The sequence below is a fragment of the Meriones unguiculatus genome, chromosome 12 (genome assembly GCF_030254825.1).
Source record: "Meriones unguiculatus strain TT.TT164.6M chromosome 12, Bangor_MerUng_6.1, whole genome shotgun sequence".
In the NCBI taxonomy this organism is placed as follows: Eukaryota; Metazoa; Chordata; class Mammalia; order Rodentia; family Muridae; genus Meriones; species Meriones unguiculatus.
Window position 1 is genome coordinate 90,648,010 of NC_083360.1, and position 26,352 is coordinate 90,674,361.

The window sequence follows — 26,352 nt, forward strand, 5'->3', positions numbered from 1 at the left end:
GGTGTTGGCCTCTGCATTTTTCTGCAGAAGAGGAGTGATTGCTCCGGGTACCTTGATGTGTGTACAGCCTAGAGGCCAACACTGTGGGCGTGTGACTCTCCATTGGAAAACACACACACACACACACACACACACACAAAACAAAAAATACCAGTGTGGTGATGATGGTATGTGTGTGTGTGTGTATATATATATATATATGGTTATATGGGAAAGATTTCTAAATAAAAGCTTTACAAAGGGGCTTGGACTTTGTGCTTGCACTCTGCCCTCTAGAGCTTGAGAATGGGGATGGTAAGTGGAAAAGCCTAGCAAGCCTAGCTCTACTACTCTTAGGAAGTGGGCTGTAGCTCCTACTCTCAGAACAAGGCTGTAGGGAGGAAGTGGAATACCGTCTAAGGAAAGGGGTTCCTTCTTATCCTCCTGCAAGGCTTCACAGGGCTTAGGATCCTGTCCTTTTGTTTGCAGCCCTAGACAGCCTGGCAGTTGGGTCTGTGTTGGGTCTGCTTCCTCCTTCCTTTTAGATCTGTTTCCCTGGTTGGGGCCATTGCTCCCAACGAGGGTTTAGGACAGACAAATGAAGCTGGTGCCCTCAGGTTTCCTGATGGCTTAGTAGAGGCTTCAGCCTTTTTTTTTTTTTCTTTTTTAACAATTAAAAAATATTTTATGTGATTGGCCTTGCCTGTATACATGTCAACACCAAATGTGTGCAGTGCCCACAAGGCCAGAAGAGGGCGTCGGGTTCCCTGGAACTGGAGTTAACAGACAGTTGGGAGCAGCCCCTGTAGGTGCCGGACTTTCACGAATGGAATTTGAGACAGGGACTGTGAGTCTTCCGGAGGCCACTGCACATGGGCGTTTGACATCTTGGGAGTTTGTAGGATGGGCACCCTTCTGTTTTCTCATTTAACAGGCATTTGCTGACCATCTGCTCTGGGGAGATAGTGTTCTCTTCGGCACTGAGCAAAACAGAGGTGCTGTCCACAGCAGCTTACATTCCAGCACAAACACACATGACTAGAGCTAAACAGTTAGAGAGCAGAGTATTAACACAGTCTCAGGTTAGCCTGCGCCACGTAAGACACTCTCAAAAATCCAAACCAAAAGGAGTGGTAGGGAATGGAAGGGACAGATCAATGGGGATAGATGAGGGAAGGCCTTCAGGTGCCATCTTTTCCATTCAGGGTCAGAAGATTCCCGGCACCAGGGACAACATTGTCCTAGGGGCAGTATTGGGTCTGTCTACATGTTCCCTGGGCTAAGAGGCTTTGAAAAGGCTTTTTTCTTTCCTCCTCTCTGTGGACCTCAGTACCCACCCCCAAATCTAGAGCCACGGATATTGGGACGTTCAGTGGTCTCCTGCCCGTCTCTAGTCTCAGCAGCACTTGTCCTCTTGGCTTCTATCTATCTCCTGGAGGGAGAAGGTAGGGTTCAGCCTGTCAATGTCTGGCTCAGCCTACTGGGAAGTTCCCCAGACATTGGCCCAGAGCAAGAGTGGTATGATTTGGCTTGGGGTTTGGAGAAAGATGGATCTTAGGTTACAGACCTGAGTAGCTACCAAGATAGGAGAGAAAAAAAAAGAGGAAGAGTGTCTGGAGTGGAGGAAGCGGCCATGCATGTTCAGTACGGCTGAGGGCTCATGCAAGGCAAGTCTAGGTTTACTGGTTTTAGCAACATGGAGGCACCTGACGGAGGGCACAGCAGCTGGGAGGAGTAGAGGCAGCAGCCTGAGGGCCCTGAAGGATTTTCCCCACCTCAGAAGGATTTTCCTCAGGAGAAACAAGCCTTTTCATGTAATGAGGACCGGGAGAGCCTGGACTCCAGCCACCAAGAGAATAGCCTCCTGTTCATCATCTGTGGAGACAGAGACCAAGAGAGAAACTGTCCTTGTATCCCACAGTGATGAGTAGGCAGGCCCAGTCTTCCTGTCTTCCCCGAGACAGTGCTGTCCCGAACTGCACAAAGAAAAAAAGAACCCCCAACCTTGCTTGAAATATTTGGCTGATCTGTTCTGTTTTATTTCTTGCCACTCCATTTTGTGTGTGTGTGTGTGTGTGCGTGCGTGCGTGTGTGTGTGTGTGTGTGTGTGTGTTTGTTTGCTTTTCTAAGACAAGGTCTCATTGTAGCCCAGGTTGGCCTCAAACCCACTAAGTAGCTGAGGATGACCTTGAACTTCTGACCTTCTTGCCTCTGTCTCTGGAGTGTGGGATTACAGGTGTACTACCATACCAGGCTTATGCAGTGATAGGAGCCAAACACAGGGCTGTGCACATCTGAGGCGAGTACTCTGCCGACTGGACCACATCCCCACCCCACCCCACCCCTCACTGTTTTGTGCCTATTGTACTATCTTCCTTTCTGTTTTATTCTGTTTTGCTGTTCTATCCTCCCAGTTGTTGCACCGTGCTTTTGGTTTCTTTTTCACAGAACAGCCTACTATCCTCTCTGTGCACTCTCATTTGGTTAAATTGTCCCTGAAGGTCAGGAAGCCTTCCTGACTCCTTTTTGTCCCCAGTGAGTCCCTGCATGTTGGCCCTTCCCACCCTAACTTTCGCCTACTTATTTGCTTCTGCACTGAAACACAAACCCCTCAGAGCTGGAGTCAAGTCTGATTAGGCCCCTGCCCAGCACCTTAGGGTACAAAGATTCAGCTTCCTTTCCTACTGACAGTGAACAACCCCTTCTGCGCCCTCAGCCTCGCCTTCTCCCTGGGCCTCACGCCTGATTCAACTACCACGAATCTGAGTAAAGGAAGGTGTATCTGCATCACCCAGGGAGGACAGGAAGCCAGAGCTGGAAGGGGCTGGGGCGAGGTGAACTAGATATAAATTCAGGGCTACACTAGATATAAATTCAGAGCTAGTGCTCCAGACCCCTCAGGAAGAGCAGGAAAGGGAAGAGACAGCAGACAACTCGAGTCTTAGAGGAGATGGCTCTGCTTTCCCTATGCACAAGATGGCTACAGATTTAGGACCAGGACCAGAAATGATCTGTGGGGAGGTATAAAGAGGACTGGAGAACAGGCACAACAGATGACTGAGAAGACAGTGTGTCGGGACAGTTTGTGTGGCACAGTTGGTGAAGGCAGGAACCGGGGCCTGGGTGGAAAGAAGAAGAAAAAGCAGCCAGGCCGCTGGAAAGGCTTGACCTGGAGTCAGAATCCCTCGGGAGTTTAAGGACAGGACTAGTCCTGCTACTTGGTGTAATGGCTTGTGACTCTGGGTGAGTCACTATTACTCTGAGGTTTGGCTTCTTTATCTGTTAAACTGAGATATTAACACTCATCTTCAAGGACTGTCATGGGACTTCAGAATAGTATACAAAAAGTATCTGTGTTTCACAAAAAGATTCTACAGACAGGTCTATAGAAACATCTATAAGAAAGCATTGTTTTTTCCAGGAAATGGGACAGGATGGGGCTGTCCTAACAGAAGAAACAAGGGAAAGGGCATGTGTATGAATATTAATCACCCCTCAGCAGCAGCAGGACTTTCTGTGGTCCTCTCCCATGTCAGGGAAGGCTGGGTAGCCAGCAAGGACCACCCGTTTTTACTTCAAAGGCTCATGAGCTGATTGGAAGTCGGTGGAGGGGAGAACCCTAGAGTCTTTGCTATGGGAGGAGCTTAGTGGTGTGGGCAGACTAGCTCTGACAACAGGGACCACGAGCAAGTGTGTGCTGAACTAACAGCTCCTGAGGAGAAGGTTGGGCGGTATCTGGGAGGAGGTTCCACTTCCTGCCCTGAGCATCACCTGTTTTTCTCAGTAGTAGATTAGGCTGGTCCAGGAATGCGGGCTTCCTTCTGGGCTCCACACTTCCCACCAGCTTACCTGGAGTGAGGCAGCCCACTTCACTGTGCCTTCTAGCTCCTCCTTAATCTTTCCCACCGGCTTGGTCTGAGCCCTGCCCTCCCCAGCTCCTGGGCTTTTCTCTCCACACAATAACAGGATGTGATCTTCGAAGAGAGGAAGTGGGGGAGGACTGCTGTGCTGATAGCAGGGAAGGAGGGGGCTTCTGACGCACACCTCTCTTGCCCACTCTTGATCTGTGGGCAGCCCCTGTGGTTCCTTTCCCCTGGGCCCTACTATACGCTTCTATCTGAGACTAGTAAGAATAAGGGGTTTTTAGGCCCATGCAGGACTGTTTGCCTGTGGAGAAATATGCCGTGGCCACACCTTCTGCAGGACCTGCCTCCTGGAGAGGCTTGCTGGCCTCGCTTCAGATGCTGGGTTGCTTCCTGCCCTGGAGCCGCTGGAGTCTAAGGGTAGACAGGTTGCTCAGAGGGCCTCCATCTGTCCAGTGGCTTCCTAAGTCCACACAAGCATGATTTAATGCAGTGGGTGATGGAATCAGTCAAAAAGTCCTTGTCAAAAGCTGGCTTAGCCTTGTACAATGTGTGGGCCAGGCTGCAAAAATAGTAAAATTCAGAAAGACAAGGGGCATGGAATGGAAGCTAGGCTGAGCTGGAACCTAGATCCATTGGGTTACCACCTCTTCAGGCCAGGGCTGTCCAAAGCTGGTGGAAAAGTTTTAGGTCGTCTGTGTCCGTTAAACGCACACAACTCTTCAGTATTTGAAGGATGACCACTGCACCAGGTAACTGAGTTTGTCGTTTTAACTTGAAATAACTTAAACGCAAAGGACCACATTATTGACCTTTATCCACTATTGATCTCAATCCATTGGATTACTGGCCACTTAGTAACTCTTCTGCTGAACCAGGCCATGCTGGGGACACAGATAAGTTGGGTAGTTGAAGCCATGTGTTGAGGACTGTGTCCTAAAGGCCAACCAGGAGGAGAGTGTGGTTCACTTAGTGGTCATGGAAGGTTTCTCAGAGAATGATGGCTCTGGAGGGATGGGTAGGAGTTTAACAGGGGTGCGGAGAAAAATGAAAGTCACATGGCAGGTGTAAAGGGATCTGTAGCGCTAGGAAGAAAGGGATGTGCTTTGGAGAGTGTAGTCTTTGCTGATGGGGTATATACGGTGGGAAGTGTTGGGCCTTGGGGTCTGGTCACCATAAATTTGAAGTTCCCTGAGAGCATTGGGAGCCACAGTGAGGGTTGTGAGCGGGTAGGGAGATGACCAGAACATTTTGGGGAACTTTGTAGGTAGCCACAGTGGTAGCTGCCACGGCATCCGCACAGCATGATGACCTGCTGGACTCAGGCTGAGATGAGCTTTCTGTCGTCACTGAGCCAGACGGAATGGTGATAAAGGGATGGTTGCAAGACCCCGGAACATAGAACTGGAATGTAGAACCCCCTGGAACCAATCTCCAGGCAGCTTTTTTAAAAAATTATAATTGTTTAGCTCTTTTGAGAGTATAATATAGTTACATCTTCCCTTCCTTTTTTCCCCCCAATTCCTCTCTTGAACCTACCTCCTTTGCTCTTTTACAAATTCATGTTCCTTTTTCTTTAATTGTTATTACATATATGTTTGTTCTCTCTCTCTCTCACACACACACAAGTTCCTAAATATATGAATAACCTGCTCAGTCCATATAATGTTACTTATGTGTATATTTTCAGGGCTGACCATTTGGTACTGGAAATCCGTCAATTGGGATTGACTATTTCTCTTGCTCTCAGCATTCTTTAGTTGTCCTTTAGTTCTTTGTCTAGGGTTGAGGCCCTTTAATCTTTCTTCCTTCCATGTTAGCATCTCTATTGGTGGTGTACTCATTTAGGTCTTGTTTAAATAACCATGTTGTTGACACTTCCTGGACGCTGCTTCTTTGACATTTCTAAGAGACACAATCTCACGCAAACGTTCTGGCTCTTACAGCTTTTCTACCTCCTCTTCTGAAATGAAGGGTTGAGGTTTTCTGCAGTGCTCTCTGTCTGTTGCGAAGAGAGATCTCCTAGATGAGGAGTGGGAGCTACACTTCTCCGTGGGCATAATGATATTTAGAATGTAGTTAGGGGCTATTCCGGTTCGGTAAAGTGGCAGTTGTCGGTTCTCCTCCAAAATTCCTGATTTCATTAGCTCTGGGTAGGTGGTTGGGTTTCTCGTAGCAGGCAGCATGCAGCTCTTATTGAGCAGGCCTTAGTTCTAGTTAGGGAGCTGAGGGTTCCTGCCAAGGTAGGAGCGACACTGTTATACCCTTACAGCTATTCTCAGGTGCCGGTAGTTGTTGTGGCTCGTAGCTGGGTAGGAACAAGCGGCTTTCTTTCTTCCAACATACGTTCCCTGCACTGGCTATTCAGAGTCCATTCTGTATATATGCCTGTCCCTCATGGGACAGTGACACCGAGGTGCGAATGGGTCAGAGTGAGCTGACTGGGAAGAACAAGTCTTGCCAGAGTCCTGAGATCCCAAGGTTGGGAGTGCAGAAAGAGGACAGACGTGCACCCTCTCAGGAACCCAGGACAGGGAGCTGTACTGTCATTTTTCAGAGGTCAGAGAGAAGCTACTGGGAGCCAGTCTCTCATCCCACAGCAAATCACCCTCATGGTGCTGTGGTTACCACAAAGAGTCCCCTGAGGGAAAGTCAGAGGATAGCCTTGTATAATTGGAAGATATGTGTATAGGTTATTTCATGAATCCCCTGATTGGTGGAGGGGGGGGGCCCTCCATGTGTCTTCATTCATTTTCCACCATGCAGATGCTAGCCTGACAATAACATCACCTACCCCTGCCTACCCCCTTGCCACCCTGTGACAAAGTCTTCCAAGACCCTTGCCCTTCTGAGATCTAGGGGAGCTATGAGACCAGGCTAGAAAACCTTTTCCCACCCAATGACTGTGACAACTTGGCCAGCTGAGCCCCTGCCGCTCAGGGTCCTCAGCCTTCCCAGCTCATGGCTCACCCAGCTGCAGCCTGGGACCTTCGGTGCTCCTGGGTCTCAGGCTCCGGGGGATCTCAGGGGGCTGGGCCTTCTGCCCTCTGGCTGTTCCCACACAGGCTGAGGGAGGTTTATTTCTCAGCGCTCCGCCCCTCTCTCTAGCAATCCCCCAGAGCCATGCATTCAATGGGCTATCAGGCTTGGCCATCACTCTCAACCCCCCCACTCTGTCACCCCTGAATAGGTGGGATCCAGATAGCTACAGGCACTCCCATCCCCAAGCCCCCAGCTAATCTCTCCGTCTGGGACCTCGCAGATCTGACGTGCTACCTGCCTTCTTACCATGCTGAGAACTGCGGTACTTGCATGGCTGCGTGGCTAGCAGCCTGTCCTATTGTCCGCCAATGCCCTAAAGCCGCGTCTCAGCTGGGCACCGAAACGCTGAGCCTGCCTGGTCTGTGCTGCTGCGAGTGTGCCCTGTAAGTCTAGACAGAGGTAACGGTTCCAGTCTCCAGGTGTCACCTTTTGGTGACTGCTTCTCCCCATTCCCACCTCTCCTTGGCTTTGGCTGCTGCTGTGACAATGCAGACCGGCCCTGCGCAGGCAAACAGGCAGGCAGGACAAGATGGTGGTTGTCTTCCTTGCTTACTTGGGTGGGTGGGCGTGTGCGGGTTGGCTGTAGGCCCTCTCAGGGTCCACATCTGTCGGGTTGGGGCTGCGCCAAAGGCGCTGGTCTGTCCAGTTGCCTGGCTGTACTGCGCTGCGCTGAAGGGAGCAGGGAGCCTGCTGGCAGGCTTCCACGATGCTAATGAGGGTAGGCAGGGGCCAGGGGGAGGGGAGCCTTTGTCCTGCTCTTGTCTTTGCTGGAGAGTCCTCAGAGAGACACAAGGAGCCCTCCACAGACCCAAGTACACATGATTAGCCTGCCATCACTCATATTGATGGCACTCAGAGCTCTGGACAGGGATGGGGAAAGAAGAGAAATTAGCTGGTCCGGAGCGGTTCCTGCACTTTCCAGGCATTGTAGCCTAGAGAAACACCTCAGGATCAACTTAGAGAAAACACTGTTCCATGCCCTCTCTGCTCTTTTTCTTCTTTTCCCAGGCCACACCTTTGCTGTATCTAAGATGCCCTTTGAAGACTCGTATCGCCCCAGTTAGAGTATCTCTGATGATCTATCTGTCCCCAGGCTTCTTTCTGAGCTCCCAGCCTCTCTTAAGCCATGTTCGGAGTGGCTGACAAGAGCCCCCATGTATGTCCTGCACCCTCTCTCTACTGTCAGTGAGCTGCTGCGGATCAGCGCTGAGGTGATGTGTTACTGATTCAGTGGCGCCATCTTTCACAGAGTGGCCCCGCCTAGCAGGTGCTGGGAAACATCTGAAGACTCATCAGCCTCCAGGGAGTGTCCACGATAGACCAGGGTGACTGATGCAAAGCAGTGACTGGTCTGATCATCTCCGGATCAGCCCTCTAAAACTCGGGTCCATAGTCGCCTAGATGTTGGAGGAGAGAATTTAAACAGAGCACAGACATGAATGGGGAAAATATCATGTCTTTATTTTCAGTGGTTTTCACTGAGCTTTCCATCTTTTGTTGCCACAGAGTGCATCATAGGAGAACAGCAGCTTTTTTTTTTTTTTTTTTTTTCTTTTTGAGACAGTTTCTTTGTGTAGCCCTGTAGCCCTGGCTGTCCTGGAACTCACTATATAGATCAAACTGGCCTGGAACTCACAGAGCTCTTCCTCCAGAGTGCTGGTATTAAAGGAGTTCATAGCACTGGCTTAGCATCTGGGACTTTTGTCACCAACAAAATCATGCTCCAGTTGTGGTAGATCAATCACCTTGAGATGTTATTTATGATTATTCCCATCTTGAAGCTATGCCAATTGTTTGATATTGTTGTTGTTGTTTTGAGAAAAAGAATCTTCTCATGTAGCCTAGGCTAGCCTCAATCTTGTGACCCTTCTGCCTTGGCTTTCTAAGTGCTGGGATTGTAGGCGTGTGCTGTTATGTTCAGCTGCCATAACATAGCATTTTAACATACCTCAAGGGTTGTATTTCTGTTTCACTGGTTCTTATTATAATTTCACTTTTTTATTTTATATATTCAAGGCATTCATTTTAAAAGACTGCAGAGATACATCACAGTGCTCAAGATACATGTATTTCTGCCTGAATTGGTTGGCTTTTCCCTAGCTCCAGCTCCAGCAGCAAAGGGTCTAGTGTCTGTGCCCAGTACCTGTGGCCCGTTCCTTGATTTGGCTAGAGGATGGGACAGCAGTAAGTACATGCTGGTATGGTTGGAAGGGCTCCAGGCAGGGTTCACTGCTCCAATATCACCCTTTAGCTGCCATTTTAAAAATGTGGTTCATATTACCCAGTACCTCCCACACACCAGGCCAGGGATAGCATAGTGAACATGGCATTTTCCTGGTAGAAAAATGGTGAATAGTAGGTAAGTTAAATAAATGGTAGATTCCAAGTGAATAAATGCCAGGGAGCAAAGTAAAACTAGAAAATAAAAATGATGGGGTTTATAGTCTGAATTTGCAGAGTTTCAAAGGTCTGAATTGGAAAGCCTCTGTGGTTAGATGACTTTAGAGTCAAGACCCAAGGGAAATGAGAGGAAGTTATGGAGATATCTGGGAGAGAGTATCATAGGGAGAGCACAGGCAGTGCAAAGGCCCTGAGGTCTAAATGGGCCTGCAGTGGACAGGAAACAGCAGAAGGCAGGTGTGGCTAGAGTAAAGGAAGGAGGAACAGGAGGCAGGTTAGAGAGGCTTCATATAGAGAAGCCAGGCTAGGTCTTTTGCCTAGGTCACGAATAAGGTTTAACTTGAATTTCTGTCTGCGTGCTGAGGCCGGACTGAATGGAGCACACGCGGCAGCAAGGAGACCAGGCAGTGGGCAGCCACAACAAGCTCACAGCAGGAGACTTGTGGCATAGAAAGGGAGGGGGTCAGGGATTAGGGTGATATGTGTAGAAGGAGCCAGGAGGATTGACTGGTGGCTTGATGTGGCGTGTTTCAGAGAGAGAAGTCAACACCTGAGGTCTTTTAACTGAAGGATGGGATACCATACATTGAGACAGACAGACAGAGACACAGAGACAGACACAGAGAGATAGAGATAGAGAGAGAGACAGAGAGAGAACAGAGGATAGATAAGGATAAAGAGGGAGGGGCCAGAGACAAGAAGCATGTTTTCATAGGTGTGCCTCCAGAGACCTGCTTCACCCAAACAGGTCACACCTCTTTCCAGCTCCTCCCTGCTGAGGAATAAATCAATTCACGGACTAGCTGAGACCTCAGGATTAAACCATCTCCCTAAGCCTCACTTGTTGCCATCACAGGAACCTCAGAACCATTGCGCTTCTCTGCTTGTTTCCCTGCTGACCCCGCATAGCATCAACTCCACAAGGGCAGAAGAATTGTTTCACTCATTAACCGAATTGTGCCGCAGGAGGCTCATCATACTTTCTGCTATCTTTTCTTAATCTTCCAAACGGCACACAGTTCCCACAAGCCCGCTTTAAGACAGCTAATGTGACTGCAACTTTTAAGAAAAGATTCATTTTAATTTCAATATTGTATGTCTACGTCTGTGTGAAAAGGTTCATGTGAGTGCAGGTGTCTGCAGAGGCTCAGATCTCCTGGAGCAAGAGGGACAGGTGCTTGTGAGCCACCTGATGTGGGTGCTAAGAACTTAACTCAGGTCTTTTTAAAAGTAGCACGCTTTTAGCCAGTGAGGGATCTTTCCAGCTGCCCTTCCATTTTTTTGACATAAGGTCTCACTCTGTAGCTCATTCCAACATCATAGAATTCACTATGTAGCCTGAACTTGTGGCGATCCTTCTGCCTCAGTCTCCCGTGTGCTGGACTATTGCACCTGCTGCCTGGCCCTGCTGGTGTGATCTGGTTTCGCAGCTGTACTTTATCATCCCTGACTTGTTCACAGTTATAGATCCAGTCCCCCCAGTAGGCGGTGAAAGCACACCAGGGTGAAAACGGGCAAAGTGAGCAATAAGTCAGTGCTGGGAATAACCCTTGTTATTGCTTGTCTTTTTAAAAAAACTGTGAACATTTAAGTAGAGATGATGCAGCACTTCATTATAAAAATTCTCCTCCTCTTCCTTTTTTCTCTTCTTCTTTTCTTTCTTCTTTCTTCTTTCTCCTCTGCCTCCGGCTCTGGGCTGTACATTGGACTGCCTGGGATCAGTCCCATCTCGGAATGACAGTGTGGCCTTTGCTTAGAAACTTGCAGGGCCATGCTTTCCCCAGCTGAAAAATGAGGAGCAAAATGGCATCATTCAGGGTGAGCCTATAGGCCAGGAGAGGCTAATTCTAGAAGCCTGTATCCTAGCTCAGTTCATTGCTTATGGGCAGCGGAGCTGTGGGAAGCAGTGGGGAGAGATTTGGCCTTGGGCCTTCTGCTGGCAAGAGCTCCTGGCCTGGCCCCCTCTTTGCTTTCTTGGCTGGGTGAGGAGGCAGCAGGAGGGTTTGACTGATCTTCTCTTCTGGGGGGTCCTCACCATAAATCTCCCTGGCCCACTGGGGTCTCCTAGGACTCAAGAGCAAGAGCCAGTGCATTCCTTGGCTCTACGAGTTCCAGGCTGGTGCCATTTGCCTCCTTCAGTTCCTAGCTCTGGGGCCACCTGTGAGGCTGAATACATGTCTGTCCAGGGAGTCACCAGCCTTTCTCCAAGTCTGACCTTGAGCTCACACGGCCCTGAGGAGACCTGCCCCAGGTCCCAGAGAGTCATTACTCCCTAACCTTTCCTACCGTGGACTGTTTGTGTGGTCCACTGAAACCTACAGCTTAATTCTTTCTTTTACAAATTATTATTATTTATTGTGTGTGGTGTGTGTGTGTGTACAACATGTGTGTGTGTGCATACCACTGTGCACATACGGAGGGCAAACGCCAACTTCGTGGAGTGGGCTTACTCCTCCTACCTTTATGTGGGTTCCAGGGACTGAGCGCAGGTCATCAGGCCTGCACAGCAAGTGTGCCACCTGAGAAGCCATCGTGCTGGCCCCCTGTGGACTCCTTCTCATTGAGAGGTTTTTTTTAGAAGCATATAGTAAAATGCACAGCACTGGACAGCAAGCCAATTGTATTGAAACACATATGAAAGATATGTTTGTGATAAAGCAATTTAAGTGTGTTTTTGTAATGTACCCCATGGCATCTGTGGAAGCTTCATGACAGTGTGGTCACCAACTGATTCTACAAGTAACATTTCCAAGCACCTGCAGTAGCTGTAAGGTGATAGGAAAGCATCAGAGGGTCATGGTTTGCAATCTTTATTCGTAATGGAAGGAACCTGCAAATTTCATTTACAGGTTCATGAAAAGCAGGTGTACTATCCCCTGGTTAGTTTGGCTTCCTTTCTGGAACACCCTACCTCCACCACCCAACAATGAACAGCTCCAAGCGCTCTCTGTGGAGATTCTGGGGACTCAGTGCCTGCCCCACAGCAGAGAAAGATCCACCCCTTCACTCTCTGACCTTATACTCTCTGCCTCGTACAATATAGGCATTGTATATTCTGAGATTTAATATTTATGTGTGTGTCTGTCCTTGGAGGCGATCAGTAGTAAATGCACAAACACATGAGTCAATATGACATGGCAATTTGTGAGAAAAGCTGTGAGTAGAGGAGAGACAACTCAGAGGAAGGCGAGGTGAAGGAAGGTCAAAGTCGTCTTCCTGGAGAGAGGAACCTTTAAAGCAAGGCTTGGAAAGCCATTTCACCAGGAGGGACTTGAGGGCAGGACTCAAGGCAGAGGGCTTAACACAATGGACATCAAGGAATTAGGAGGGATCAGGAGGCCTTGGGCCAGGTGAGGCTGAAGAAGGGGGCTGACTAGCCTGCGCCCTTAGGCACCCTGGGGAAGAAGTTTGAACATTATTTTATGGACCAGGAGTGGCCCAAATAAGACAGTCTACAGTCATTAGCAGGCTTGCAGCAAAGATTAACAGGGAGGATTTTACAGGAATAAGTGGAGGGCTTTTATCTACCCGGAAGGCCCTCCGATGTAGCTCAGTGGTAGATTGCTTGCTTAGCATGCGCCAGGCCCTACATTCTAGTCTTAGGACCACGGGGGAAACACAAGACAAACAAACAAAACAAAAAAAAAAAAAAAAAAAAATTAAACACCCTTCTTAAACGTGTCCCCCAGTCTTTTCTCGGGTTGATCTCTCTGCCTGAAGGGCCTTCCTCATCATAACTTTCTGTGCAGTTGTAAACCTGCGTAACTCTCCCTCCTCCCCCACCCCACCCCCCTGTGTCACCAGCAGGGAGCCTCCCCTAATGATTCAGTCACCTTCTGTTACATCGGAGCTCTGGTACAACATGCACCACTGACTGGTTATATGTCAGCGTTCGTTTTCGTTTCCCGTAGCCCCACCCTTGAAACAGGGTGGCGTGCGGTGCGGCTGAATAGAGGAAAGCTCTTTAAGCTTCAGCTGTGAGCGCTAGCTTGCACCCCAGCCTGGGATGGGAGCTACACAGTGCCACCTCCTGGCAGTAGGTAGAATGACATGCAAGATGTTTTGGGGAGGGAGGAAAAGAGGGAGGGGAGGTATCGGACACTCTTCAGTGAGTATGGGCACACCAGTTCCAGGCTGGTGGAAGGTTTGTCTAGGGGACAGATGCTTACAAGATTGAGAGCTGGGTAAGAAACGGGGGGGGGGGGGAGGACCTGAGCTTAGAGGAAAACAGCTGCCTGAAGTGAGGACCTGGGGTCCAGCGCAGGGGCTGCTGAGACCCATCCAGACTTTGGGATTCAGCCAGACAACAGGGACTCTCGTTTATAAGGATGGGGAGACAAGCCTTTCCCTGTGTGAGAACTTCCAGGGATCAGGGGCCTACCCTTAAAGCCAAGTGTCCACCGTTTACCCCCTCCCCTGCCGCCCCCCTCACTTTCTGGAACAATTTGTTTTTGCTTTAAAGCCTGGGACTTTGACCTGGCTGCTGTTTCCTCCCTTTGGTTACCTGGTGTCCTTCCTGTTCATCCTCCTGCCCAAAGAGCAGTTCTGGAAGTCTCTGCTTTCCTTTGGGGTCTTAGGGAAGTTGGGGTTACTTGGGGAAAGACTGCAGCTCCTGTGCTGTTGGCATAAGCTAAGGTATTCCAGGGAGCATGAACTCTAGTGAGCGAACGTCACCACAGAAGCTTCTCTGCACTCCTCTCTCGGACTCCACCTGTGGCTGCTGGAGTACCCTACTGTTACGAAACTTCGATTTCCTGCCTTATCTGGCCTCCTCTGTTTTTTGAACTACTTATGTGTTGGGTCCATCCAGTTGCCAAAGTCAGAAAGTTAACCCGGAGTCCAACACTTGGATTTAGCAGGTCTCTTGTCCAGAAACCACCCTCCGGTTTTTTCTACCTCCCTTCCGGAGCCCAGTCTCCGGAGCAGCATTCCCAAGTCTGCCTCTCCCATCTCTGAGGACCTTTTCATTTTCTCAAATGGAGAGTTGACCTTGGTCCCCCGCACCCTGCTTAAAGCTGAGGAGAAAGGCCTGGTGGGTGTTTGTCAAATTCCACCCCATTCCTTTCATTCCAACCAGTGGTTCCCTGGCTGTTCATTAACATCCGCCAAGCCTGCTCCTCGGTGCTCCTGAAGATTCTCAGCCCGGGTTAACAACACGTTACACGTATACGGGTGGTTCCACACAACCTCGTGAGGAGCTTCCTTACAGCCCCTTGGAGAATAACCCACTACTACATGCTCACAGGCCCACTGCTCACGCATGGAAGTAGGTGTGCACACGGGCACACAGGGGAAGCAGGCTCCGGGCTCTCACCTGCCTAACAATCCTGCCATAGAAAGGGCTGCTTCTGAAGAGCAGTTTTGTCATCTCTGGATGTCTGCTGGTCTGTCAGCATTTCCTTCACACACACACACACACACACACACACACACACACACACCTTTTTTTCCTTTTCTTTTTGTTTTTTCTTTGGACAGGAACTAGGACCTGCTGGCAAATGTGACTCAGGACCGGCAGCCCAGTGGAAGCCCTCACAAGTGCAGTCCCGGCAGCATCACAGTGCCAAGGCCGGGCTTTCAAGCCACAGCCTCCCATTCTTAGCTACCTCATTTCCACACTCATCCTTCCTAAACCTGTGCAGCCCAGGTTGATATTGGCTCTTCTGGAATTTGTGTTGGGCCTGGATCACAGGCACCACGTTCTGTACTCAAGGACAGATAGGCGGGATGACTATGCCCTGGGGCTTTCCAAAGGCATCTGAATACCTGCCTGGAGCCAAGACTGTTGGGATTGCCAGCAAAGTTACGAAGCGGGTTCACAAATCATGCCACATGACTGGTTCCGAGTGGGAGGTTTATTTAGGGAAGGGGAGGGGGTCACAGAGACAATCTCTGGGCAAGGTGGGAGAGAGAGAGAAAGGGAGATGGTGGTGCAAGTTCTCTTGTAAGGTGACCCAGAGCAGGTGCAGGTGTTTTCAGGTGGTCCATAGATGGCCTCACAGATGCCTGATGTCCCATTTGTCAGGTCCCTTGGGGCTGGCCATAGAGATGCCTGCCTGTGGATCCCAACATTCTTCCCTTTTTGTTTTATTAAAAAGTGAGGAGCCAGGAAGGGGGTGATGGTGGGGAGGGCATAGGGGTCGCCTGTGCTCTTCTAGTTACTTCCTGCTGATTAGGGGCGTTGTCTTTCTCAGGGTACAGCTGGTCCCCACCATCAGGGTTGATTGGAAGGTCATTGTCATCTGGTTCTGTGGGCAGAGGTTGATAATCCTGTAAGAGTAACTGATTAATGATTTGGTTAGAGAATTCTTGGATTTGTTGTTGGAGAAATGTAGAGAAGTTAATAAAGCAGGGTGCAAAAGGCAAAAGCAGGAGAGGTGTGAGGAAGGGCAGAATCCATTTCCATATGGGATTCTCGAAGGCCCAAGAGCTAGAGGCCTTGAGCTGTTCTCTTCACTTTTGTAGATTTGTCTGGAGTTGTTGGATTTTGTCTTTCACTATTCCCTACTGGTTGACATAAAAACAGCATTCCTCCTGGAGGAAGATGCAAAAGCCACCTTCGTTAGCTGTGAGGAGATCCAATCCACATCGGTTTTGAAGTACTACTGCTGCCAGGGAGTCAGTCTGTCCTTGGAGAGTTAGTATTGTCTGAGCCACTTCCTGGAGGTCCTGGATGAACTTGGAAGAAAGCTGATAATACAGAGTTAGTGAAGTGGCTAGTCCTGCTGTCCCGGTCCCGAAAGCTGCCGTGATTCTTGCAATAGTCAAGAGGGGCAAGATCTGAATTGTCTTCTTATTGAGTCTGTGGCTGGGGTTGGTAGGGGCTCCTTTTCATTTATCACCCCCAGCTCGGGGAAGAGGAGCACCAGTATGCAAACTCCTGGCCAACCAGCAGGCAGACGATGGTAGACCTGAGTACCACAAAGAATCGAGGTATTATTAGCAGTAGGGCACTGGGGTTGAGATGAGGTATCAAGGATTATAGTTTTATTACAGTCTAAGGAACTTAGCATTTCTACAGAGTCCCAGATGCCTTAAAACAGCTTGCCACACCAAAGAGAGTGATATGAAAAAGGTAGGAGGTTGTGGCAACATCAGAGTCAGGGCAGTTAGTGAATGGTGAAGGTTACTTGACAGAATCACCGGAGAAGCTGTCTTCAGTAGTTCTGAGTTGGTCCCAGGTGGGACACACAGCCAGAAAGCTTTAAAATGGTCTGTTTGGGTCACATTAAAGAGCTTGTAGGCCAAGGTCAGAGTCTGAAATGAGAGGTTTGTATTATTTAGAAAGGGGGATGTCAGAGTGGCAATGACCTTAGAGGAGTGTTTAATTACCTTTTCTACTTTTCCCATCCCCAGGGATTGGGTAATATATTAGGTAGGATCCTGTAGCTGAATGACCACAGGAGAATGGTGTCTAGCAACAGAGGGGTTTTGGACATCCCAGACTTGGGGGTCCACTTGAGAGGCTGGTAAAGGAAGTAATGTGTCACAACTGGTAGTAGGGTAGCTAGGAGAAGAGGATACTGGTTAGCTTGGGGTTAGGCCAATGGGTGGAGTAAAGGAGATAGAGGCTCCCACTTTGACTAAAATATCCCTTCCCAGTAAGGGAACTGGACAGGTTGGCATCACTAAAAAGGAATGAGTCAAGGAAACACCCCTGAAAATACAATTAAGTGGTGGAATCTGGCAAGGCTGGCAAGGCTGTCCCCCTACCCTGACAATAGAGGAACTAGAAGGAGAGGTTGGTCCCCAATACTCAGTAAGTGGCTCTGGTATCCACAAGGAAGGAGATGTGCCACCCCAATTCCATAATTACCCATGGCTCCTTGCTAGTGATGGCAATGGTCAGGTCAAGGGAACCTGGGTACCTTCAGTCATTCATAGCCAGGCCTAGGATTTCAGCTGGAGTGTGATCTGGGAGTGATGCCCCATATCATGGGAGAAATGGTGGCAATCAACACCCCAATGTCCCTCTTGCTGGAATTTTGGATGTGGCCCAGTAGCTTGCAGGGGTTAGGACAAAACCAGGCCCAGTGACCTTCTTGACAACATTTGAAATAGGGACCCCATGGTCCTCGTGCTTTAGGAGGCAAGGGAGCCTGGGTAGTGGCTGAGGCCAGTCAGATGGCCTTGGCCAGCATTTGGTATTTTTGCTTGTGGACTTTCTCATCTCTCCCATGGTACAACTTAAAGGCCAGTGCTAAGATTTTTGCCGATGGAGTCAGAGATCCTCTCCCCAGGCATTTAAGCTTAGCCCTGATGTCAGGGTAACTCTGGGAGAAAAAAAAAATAGGTTATCAGGGGTTGCCTACCCTCTGTACTTTTGGGGTCTAGCATGTTGTAAGAGGGCCTTTGTAAGGTGCTCTAGGAATTGAGTTGGGTTTTCATTCTTGTCCTGAATGACCTCCTGGAGCTTCTCATAACTAACTGGCTTGAGGGCAGCCTTGCTGAGACCAGCCAGGAGGCAGGTCGTGAAGTGATCTCGAGCTAAAAATGCCTTCCGGGGTATTAGAATCCTATTGTGGATCCTGGTTGGGTACCACCTCAGCCCCAACCAGGTGTGTTGTGTTTGTTTGGCGAACCTCATCTGTATGCGTTCTAGCGTGTTCCCAAACTTGCCTGTGCTCCTCAGGTAATAGGTTGTTGGAAAGAATCTTATATCTATCATGGAAGGTAAGACTATAAGATTGGGTGAGATATTGAAATTCTTTAATGAAAGAAGGATTGGAGGTATAGGATCCTAGACTCTATTTTACTTGAGAAAGTTCAGGTAACGAGAAGAGAACACGCACCCTAACTAAGCCATCCACACCGGCCACTTCCTGCAAGGGAAGAGTTGTGGCTGGTTTATGCTGAGTAGAAGAAGAAGGTGGCTTCGCTATAGAGCGAGAGCAGGTAGCGGGGGGGTGCTAATAGCTGTTAGTGGGGTGAAAGTGGGTGCTGAAGTAGGACAACTGGAACAGCCCGTTGCTGGGGAGGGGGCTGGAGAGATGGGTGAGGATGCTGGAGAAGCTGAAGAGGAAGAGGAGGAAGCAGAGGAGGAGGGAAAAACCAGAGGTTGAGAACAGCGAGGCGGAGTTCTATCGGCAGGGTCAAAGGCAGAGAACTCTTGAGGTTGAGAATTTATAGCTAGAAGAACTTGGGTAGGAGAACAGGAAGAACAGAGAGAAGGTTTAGAGCAGAGAAGAGAGAAAGCTTGAACATAGGATACCTCCTTCAATTTACCAGATCGCTGACAGTAATTAAAAAGATCCCGTAAAATATTGGGATTTAATGTGCCGTTAATCAGCCAATTTGAACCATTATCTAAGAAAGATGTAGGCTAAGTTTTATTACACAGATGTATGAGCTTAGAAGCCTTTAACTCAGGCTCCATGTGAGGGTTTAAAATTCTCCAGAAGACATCCTAGAAGGGATGCTGGAGGAACGGATGAATGGGCAGTTCTCATTGGGAGGGTAGGAGTCAGTGACCTGCCAGAGGCATCCCAAAGGCAAGGTTTGGTAGTATGGCTCTACTTCATCCAACAGCTCGTCAGTGCTGGCCAGAGACCAAGGGCACAGCTGCCCATAGAAGACACAGTTTGCCTAGTGCTAGGATTTTCGTAGATGAGCAAGAGAGATGCGGGTGAAACCGTGCCAGTAGAAGGGGAAAATAAATCTCACCCAAGGGAAAAAGGAAGCCCTAAATGGAGGTCAGCAAAAAGAGTCAGCCGTGGCCAGTGAAGGTCATGGTTGAGGGTTCCTCTGTCTCAAAAGGTGCCAGGAAGTTGATGGATGCTCAGTGGTCATTTTTCCCCTACTAAGAGAGATGTTTATGCTAACCAATGAGGGGAATTCACCAATCTAACCAGAGTTGCATATAGGGGGTATTGATCTGGTTGCTGGAAATTGGATCATGGACAGATTAGAAATGAAATAGGTTTCCAGCTGTGGTGGGTTGCTGGCACCGAAAGCAACCACCATGCCATATGGCCACCTATTTCCAGCCAATGCACCAATGTTAGGATTGTGCAACCAAGTTACATGGCAGGTTCACAAATCACACCATGTGACTGGTTCCACATGGGAGGTTTATTAAGGAAAGGGGGAGGGGGTCACAGAGACTGTCTCTGGGCAAGGTGGGAGAGAGAGAGAGGGTGGTGGTGGTATGAGTTCTCTTATAAGGTGACCCAGAGCATGTGCAGGTGGTTTCAGGTGGCCCTCAAGTGGTCTGTAGGTGGTCCATATATGGTCTCACAGATGCCTGATGGTCCCATTTGTCAGGCCCCTTGGGGCTGGCTGTAGAGATGCCTGCTTACAGATCCCAACAAAGATAGCATGAGGTCTCTTACCTGAGTGTCCACTGGGAAGGGCTGTGTGCAGTGTCCTTTCAGGAACAACAACAGGGACTTGGCGAGCAACAAGGACTTCCAAGAAATCCTTTTCCTTCCTTTCCCTAGGAAAGGGGTCTAGTCTGTTCTCAAATCTCAACTCCTGTATTCTGAGGTTGCTAGGACAAGGAGATCTACTATGGCCTTAAGCCCCAGACTTCAGTAGGTACTTGGGGGCCATTCTTAGTGTCTGGAAGACCAGGAGAATGCTGTGTGTCCTGTGGGGTTAGAGGTGGGTTCTGCAGGGTCTGGCTCTGTATTGTTCAAGATGTCTGGGGACAGCTGAACTTCCTCATGGCTACTCCAGGCTCCAGACTAGGCCCAGGTATTTGTAATCACCCTTCCCTTGTTCTGCTCAGCCTTTTGTCTCTTATGATGAGTGGAGGTGGATGCAAAGATGTTGAAGCTTCTGACTGTTATGTACAGTTCGTGAGACCCTCAAAGACCACCAGGAATTGACTCTGCTGCAAACACATGAGGGTTTACTTGATACAAGCTGGAACTCAGGCTGCAAGTTCCCTGTAAAAACAGAGAGGTATGCAGCCCTGAGGTCTGGGGAAACAGGGTTTTTAAAGGGGAAAACCGAAAGCAGGGAATGTCCAAGCCTTTGTCTATTTTAGGCACCAAGGCCATAATGGTCCTGGCCCGTCCATCTGGAGGGTATCTGCTCCTGTTAGGGAGGGGGAACGATTAGCACATCTTGTGATTTTTCTTAGAAGCAGGGCTGTGTGACCTTGGTCACCGGCTAGGGGCTATCTGGGTGCGTTGCCAGGCAACAGTATCTCCCAAGCACGAGCCTGGTTACTTTTCTGCAGCAGGGCGGATCTGTCTCAACTTGCCTGCTTCTTTGTCTAAACTTGTACCCAGGACCACAGTCATGTTGCCCCAGGAATTAAATTTCAAATTTTGGACCTCTCATGACCAAGGCAAATCTTGCCTGAGGCCTGTCAGGTTACCAGGGACCACAGGAACCAAGGGGGAATGAATTTGGGTTATGGGACCGCTGGACTGGTCAGGGCTGGGGACTATGAAGTGAGGCTGTGTCTCAGAGGTTGGGCCCCAGGGTCTGGTTTGGTGGGGGCCAGAAACAGGCGATGCGAGGGCAGAATATAGGGCAGGCCCTGGGGAAAGTGAGCAGCTGAGTCCTCCCTGAGCCTTTTGGCCACCTATGTTTTTTCTCTGGCTCCCTGAGCCAGCCAACAAGTGTCTTAATCCCACTTTCAGTCTTCCAAGAAGCCCCACCCACTGGGCCCATTCAAGGCTGGACAGAAAATCTGTCACACCTCTCTCTGGGAACCCAGCCCTACTGCTGCCAGGAAAGGTGAGCTCAGAGGGAGACTTCTAAGGCAACATGGGTCTTGGAGGAGGCTAAGACTTCCTCTTTACTTCCTGGTCCCCAGGCTCACCTCCTTAACTGGCTTCTGAGGGTGTACCTTAAATGCCAGTTTGTTAGGCTGGGCATCAGCCAGGCCTGGCAGCTCATTTCCATGGGAGGAAGGGCAGTTTCTCTTCACCAGCTGGCCAGTCCTTCCTCCCCGCCCTCTCTCCATTCCTGCCTAACCCAATCCTGCCTCTCCTTCAGAGCCAGATTGCTGCCCGGCTGATCTCATACAAACACCCCAGACGTCTGGGAGTCCAAACGCCAGCAGTGGACCAAGGCCCTACAGCTAGCTGCCCACAGCCATGTTGGCCCTCAGCCTGCTCCTGCTGGGTCTGCTCTCCACAGTGGCACCCGCCAGCTGTCAACAAGGTAGCACAGGGAAGGGGTACCTGGGCTGCAGGGAGGAGAGGGCTGCTTAGTGACCCAGAATGGGGTGGTGACTGCAATATCATGTTTTGGAGGAGGAACAGGCACTGGGCCAGTCCTCTGACTTAGGCTCTGTGATTTGCTTTCCTTCAGTGAGAGGTGGGACAGCGGGGGACATGTTGACTGGGGTTAGGGGAGAAACAGGAGTTGGGATCCAAACCTCAGAGCAAGAACTTCCCTAGAAGTTCCTGAGGGCAGGGGCTGGAAACAGGAGGCTGGGAGCACTCCCAAGGCTCCCTCTAACGCTTGCTTTGGGCAGAAGAGGGGGTGGATTAAGGCACAAGCCACTAGACTGGATGACCTAAGTCCTCTCTTTCTCCCTTTCTCCAGAGTGGCCCCACCGTGGGTAGACTCTTCACTCAGCTTTTCTGTCTTGCTGTGTGATCATGAGGAAATTACTGGCCCACTCAGAACCTTAGGTTTTTCCATTCATTCTCAGTAAACCTTACCCTGCTCACCTCTCAGAGTTGATGCCAGGTTGGAGGTATAGAAGGGCTTTGTACCCAGTAGTCTGGTGTCCGGAGGGAGCTGGCAAAGTTGCTCCTATATACTTGCTTCGCCTCTGCGTCCCATGTCTTGGAAGCCCTCTGAGAAACCGAAGTACCAGAGAGGTGGAGTAAATTATGTCTGTTCAAGAAGGAACAGGTCCAGAACAGTTTTTCTTTTGGCTTTGACTCTGCACCTTGCTCTATAGGCTCTTTCTAGAGCCACGAGAGGAGGAGCAGGAGACTGTGGTCCTTAGGGTCTCAGGGAAGGGTTATCTGTAAGATGCTCTTTCACAGGAGAAGAAAAATGGAAGAGGGCCTCCCAGGGTTGCTCCGAATGCCTGAGCATCACTGGCCAGAAAACAGAATGGGTCTCAGCCCGAGTTTCTTGGCCAGAGTGGGAAGGGATGTACCCAAAACAAAGGTCCTTGCAGAGCAATCACGTGCATCTTCTGCTCCCCAGAGGTTGCTAACCTAGAGCTGCCATGTCTGCAGCCCAAAGAGTTCCATGATCTTTTTCCCCCAACACCTGTCAGCCTTAGAGACTGCATTAAGGATAGGTAAGCCATTGCTGCAGCAGAAGAGCCATCAAGACAGATTCCAAGGACTTTAGAGTGGGAATGAGGCGGGCCTGTTGATGCCCAGCCTCTCATAATGTAGGATGGCTCTAGTCATACAGTCTTGTCTGAAGGCAGGATCCCTGCCAAGTCTCCTGTTGCCCTCTCTTTCCTCCTGAGACTCTTAGCTACTGGATATCTTGCCTTTCGAGAGTGAGATCCTCCTTCTCATGGGTAAAAATGTTTTTTCTTGGGGCTGTCAGTGGCCTGAGGAGAACTTCTGGGAAGTTTGAAGTGTTGGAGTAAAAAAGTAGAACTGGTACATGGCTAGACCTTCACCTGGTCTCTGAGCGTTGTGCCCTGGCCACCCTGCTGGAGAGGATGAAGGGGCTCTAGTTGGGAGCCCATCCCCCCCCCCCCCCCGCACCGTCTTTCATCTCTACACCCCAGCTGAGCACTCAGTGCTGAGCAGCCCTGGGCAGACTTCACCCCCCCCCCCCCAATCCTACCAGAGAAGCTTTCTGCTCAAGAACTGGATCTTCCAGATGCCAGCCTAGGCCTGTCAGCTCTGGGACAGTGTGGGAGGAGGAGGGGCCACTCCCAGCTGACAGGGAGGGCCTAGGCCAGTCACTGGAGCTGCCCTTTGGTCCCTGTTTTCTTGCACTTCCTAGGGGGCCCCTGCATGTGACTGTAAGGGGGTGTGTGCAGGAAGGAGGGCTCTGGAAACCTGAGCCTCATAGAAAACCCTGAGGCATGTTCTCTTTTTGGCTGCTCAGGTTTTCTTCAAACTGAGCCCAGTGGACAGGCTAGGTCTACTGTAGCCACTCAGATGTCTTCCTTGGCCCTACAGAAGCTGTTGGATTTTTGACACAGTCCCCAGACTGTTCTATACCTGCAGCTCCTCTTCGTTTTCCAGGTCTAGGGAACCTTCAGCCCTGGATGCAAGGCCTAATCGCTGTGGCCGTGTTTCTGGTCCTTGTTGCAATTGTCTTTGCTGTCAACCACTTCTGGTGCCAGGATGAGCCGTGAGTATCGTTTGAAGGCTGGGGCTGGGAAGCCCCTAGTGGTCAGGGCGGCCCTAGAACCATTGCTTTCACTCTAGGAGAGGATGACCTCTGGACCTCTGGCTAGAGTTCCCAGCAAGAGCTGGTGACAGAACCAGCTCTGAGCCTTTCTAGCCCCCAGGCTTGCACTCTGTTAGCTTCATAGCTCTCTCGTCTCCCTCGCCCCTGGCATGAACTTGGAAGAAATGTCTTCTCTCCTTGGTGTCTCAGTTTTTGTTTCTACCCTTGGAGTTGGGATGGGAGCCTGGTCTTGTCCCTGAAACAGAAGCCCTCTGCCTTTTGGAGGGTCAGCTACATGGGCTGCAGAGGGCCTCACAGGCACACAAACTGAATAAGCAATTCAAGTCAAATGCAACTGAAGGAAAGTACAGAGTGCAGGACAACGTTTGCACTGGCCTGAGGCTGGGATGCAGTTAATTAGTAAGGCTTCATTGACTGCACATTCACCCCAGACCCTGACGCACAGGAAGTCAGAAGATGGGGTGGTGCGTAAGAAGTATACCTGAATCCCAAGTTTGGGGCTTGGCAGTAAGGCTAGCCACCAGACACGAATGCAGGAAGATCAAGAGCCCTACTGGATGAAGCTACATCTGCTCTAGGGGATCTCTTTCCAGATATCACTAAGGTGCCTGGCATCCAGGACCCCAGCAACAGCCTTGCAGAGCCTGAAGAGTTTTTACAAGGAGTTCAGGGGTGGAGAAGGACAGAGAGTTCCAGAGTGAGGCTGGTGAGGTCAGTGGGACCTGGGTCAGGCAGCACCAATGACTTAGACTGGGGGTTTTATGTCAGGGTGGCTGAAATCAGTGGATGAGATGTCCTATCAGAGTCCTTGTGTCTGTTCCATACGGGTGCATGGTACCCGACAGTCTGCAAGCTTAGAGACACATGAGAAGGCTGAGCATGAGGCTGGACAGTCTGGATTTAGAGGAGACAGAGGCAGTTTAGAAAAGGGATGGATCTAAGAGCTATTTCACAGGGAATCTGGGAGTTGCTGGAGGGAGGCAGTAAGGGGCACTAGGAGGAAGGGCAGGGATGACGCTAGAGGTGCCCCTGAGGCAGGTGGCACTGAGGCAAGCTGGGTTGACTTGGCTGGGACAGGTCTGGTATGGCATGCCTGGGGGATGTTTGGGGATGGCTGAGCAGATATTGACCCTCACAAAAGCAGTTTCAAAAATGGAAGGCAGGAGCTTTCTGCCAGAATTGTTTTGTTAACCCTTTCTCTGCCTTCCGTGGCCACTAGCCACATCTCTTACTTTGGGATGTACTCTGAGTCCTACTGGGTCTATGATGGACTGAGGGTGTGTGTGTGGAGTCAGTGGAAAGAGACCTGGGACTTAGGACAGGCATCTTGCGAATGCCCATGTTCCTCGTTTTCCTCGTGGATCAGGCAGGAGGGTGTGAGGTCTGGGGAGGAGGTTGGAAGCTGGTATCCACAGGGTCCAGGGGACAGAAGTTCTTTTTGGTCTGGGGGGTACTCTTTGCTTTGGGTCTTGAACCAGGTTCCAGAACAGAGTCTTCTTGGATGGGATGGAGTGGGCAGTCATTGATGCTTCTTCTCCAGGGAGCCTGGGAGCATGGTCATGATCGTTGGAAACAAGGCAGACGGGGTCCTGGTGGGACTGGATGGCAGATACTCCTCAATGGCATCTGGTTTTAGGTGAGGTGCTGCTGGGGGGTCTGGGGAAGGTGGGGAAGCTAAGGGTTAGGGCTGATGAAGAGAAGGGCTAATGAAATAAAGAGGGCTCTGTGAGGACTACAGTGACCTGTGGGAAGACAGAGGGAGAAGATTCAGTTGGGGGCAGGATCTTTGTAAGATAGTGGGCATCATGGGGAGAAAGGGTTCAATGCAGAAAGGGGAGTCAGTGAGTGGGGAGGGGAGTGAGTGGAGGATCTGTGAAAAAGGAGTTCTTGGGAGGCTCAGAGGGGGACTTAGTAGAGGAGGAACGGGGTGGGTTTTTTTTCAGGCATTCAGGTCCAAATATGAACAGGGGAAAGCCTTCCCTCTCCCCTTCCTCTCAGATGCTAACTCTGGAGAGAAAGCTGATGCAGGAAGGTGAAGAGGGGAAAAATGGGGGAAGGGAAGCCAATGACCCAGTAAGCCACACCTCCTTTTTCAGGTCCAGCGAGCACAAGAATGCCTTCGAGAATGTTCTGGAGGAAGAGGGCAGGGTCCGCAGCACACCCATGTGACAAGCTCCTCTATGGTCCCAGCCCCTAGCCGTAGGGGTGCAGAGTTGATACCCACCATTTCACCCAGCCGCTGGTCTGCAGGAAGCTGCTGAAACAAGCCGACACTCTTAGCTCTCTTGAATCACTGTCATCTCAGGCTAGGGCTCAGTCCAAGCTGAGTACAGGATGTACTGTGTCCTGGGGACTTCCTGGGGTCTTCTACTCAATTCTGAGGAGCCTGGTAAAGAGATGCTCAGCTCATCCTCTCCTCTTCTTCCTCCCTCCTCCTGCAACTATGAAAGTGGGCTTTATTTCTATGAAATAAAGACTTTTTATACTTCTGGGGTGGAGACTCTGATTTTTTTTAATTATGTTATTTTTATTTGCATTGGTGTTCTGCCTCCATGTATGTCTGTGTGAGAATGTCAGAGCCCCTGGAACTGGAATTACAAACAGTTGTGAACTGCCATGTGGGTGCTGGGATTCGAACGTGGATCCTTTAAAAGAGGAGCCAGTGCTCTTAACTGCTGAGCCATCTCTCCAGCCCCATCTCCCATTTCTTTACAATTATAACTACCTTCTAGGATCCATTGCCATGGTGGATTTACAGATTATC

The 26,352-nt window shown here is 50.0% G+C and overlaps 1 protein-coding gene and 1 long non-coding RNA gene across 4 annotated transcripts; one reads left to right on the top strand and one right to left on the bottom strand.

Annotated features, from left to right (window-relative positions):
- Positions 1–15,126: 15,126 nt before the first annotated feature.
- Positions 15,127–23,136, bottom strand: LOC110542868 (uncharacterized). Of its 2 annotated transcripts, XR_002476082.2 has the most exons (4): positions 23,013–23,136; positions 21,920–22,048; positions 19,616–20,173; positions 15,127–16,195 (listed from the first exon to the last, which is right to left on the bottom strand). It is a non-coding gene; the product is annotated as an uncharacterized LOC110542868 (long non-coding RNA). The 2 variants fall into 2 exon arrangements; XR_009585212.1 differs by lacking the exon at positions 23,013–23,136 and having other exon boundaries at positions 15,127–16,541; positions 21,920–22,555.
- Positions 20,913–26,081, top strand: Pdzk1ip1 (PDZK1 interacting protein 1). Of its 2 annotated transcripts, XM_021629351.2 has the most exons (5): positions 20,913–20,975; positions 21,237–21,404; positions 23,420–23,528; positions 25,129–25,224; positions 25,685–26,081. In XM_021629351.2, exons 2-5 carry the CDS (start codon positions 21,338–21,340, stop codon positions 25,755–25,757), a joined length of 345 nt encoding a protein of 114 aa, XP_021485026.1. In that variant the 5' UTR covers positions 20,913–20,975; positions 21,237–21,337; the 3' UTR covers positions 25,758–26,081. The 2 variants fall into 2 exon arrangements, with proteins under 2 accessions (XP_021485026.1, XP_021485018.1); XM_021629343.2 differs by lacking the exon at positions 20,913–20,975 and having other exon boundaries at positions 21,052–21,404.
- The last annotated feature ends 271 nt before the right edge of the window (positions 26,082–26,352 follow it).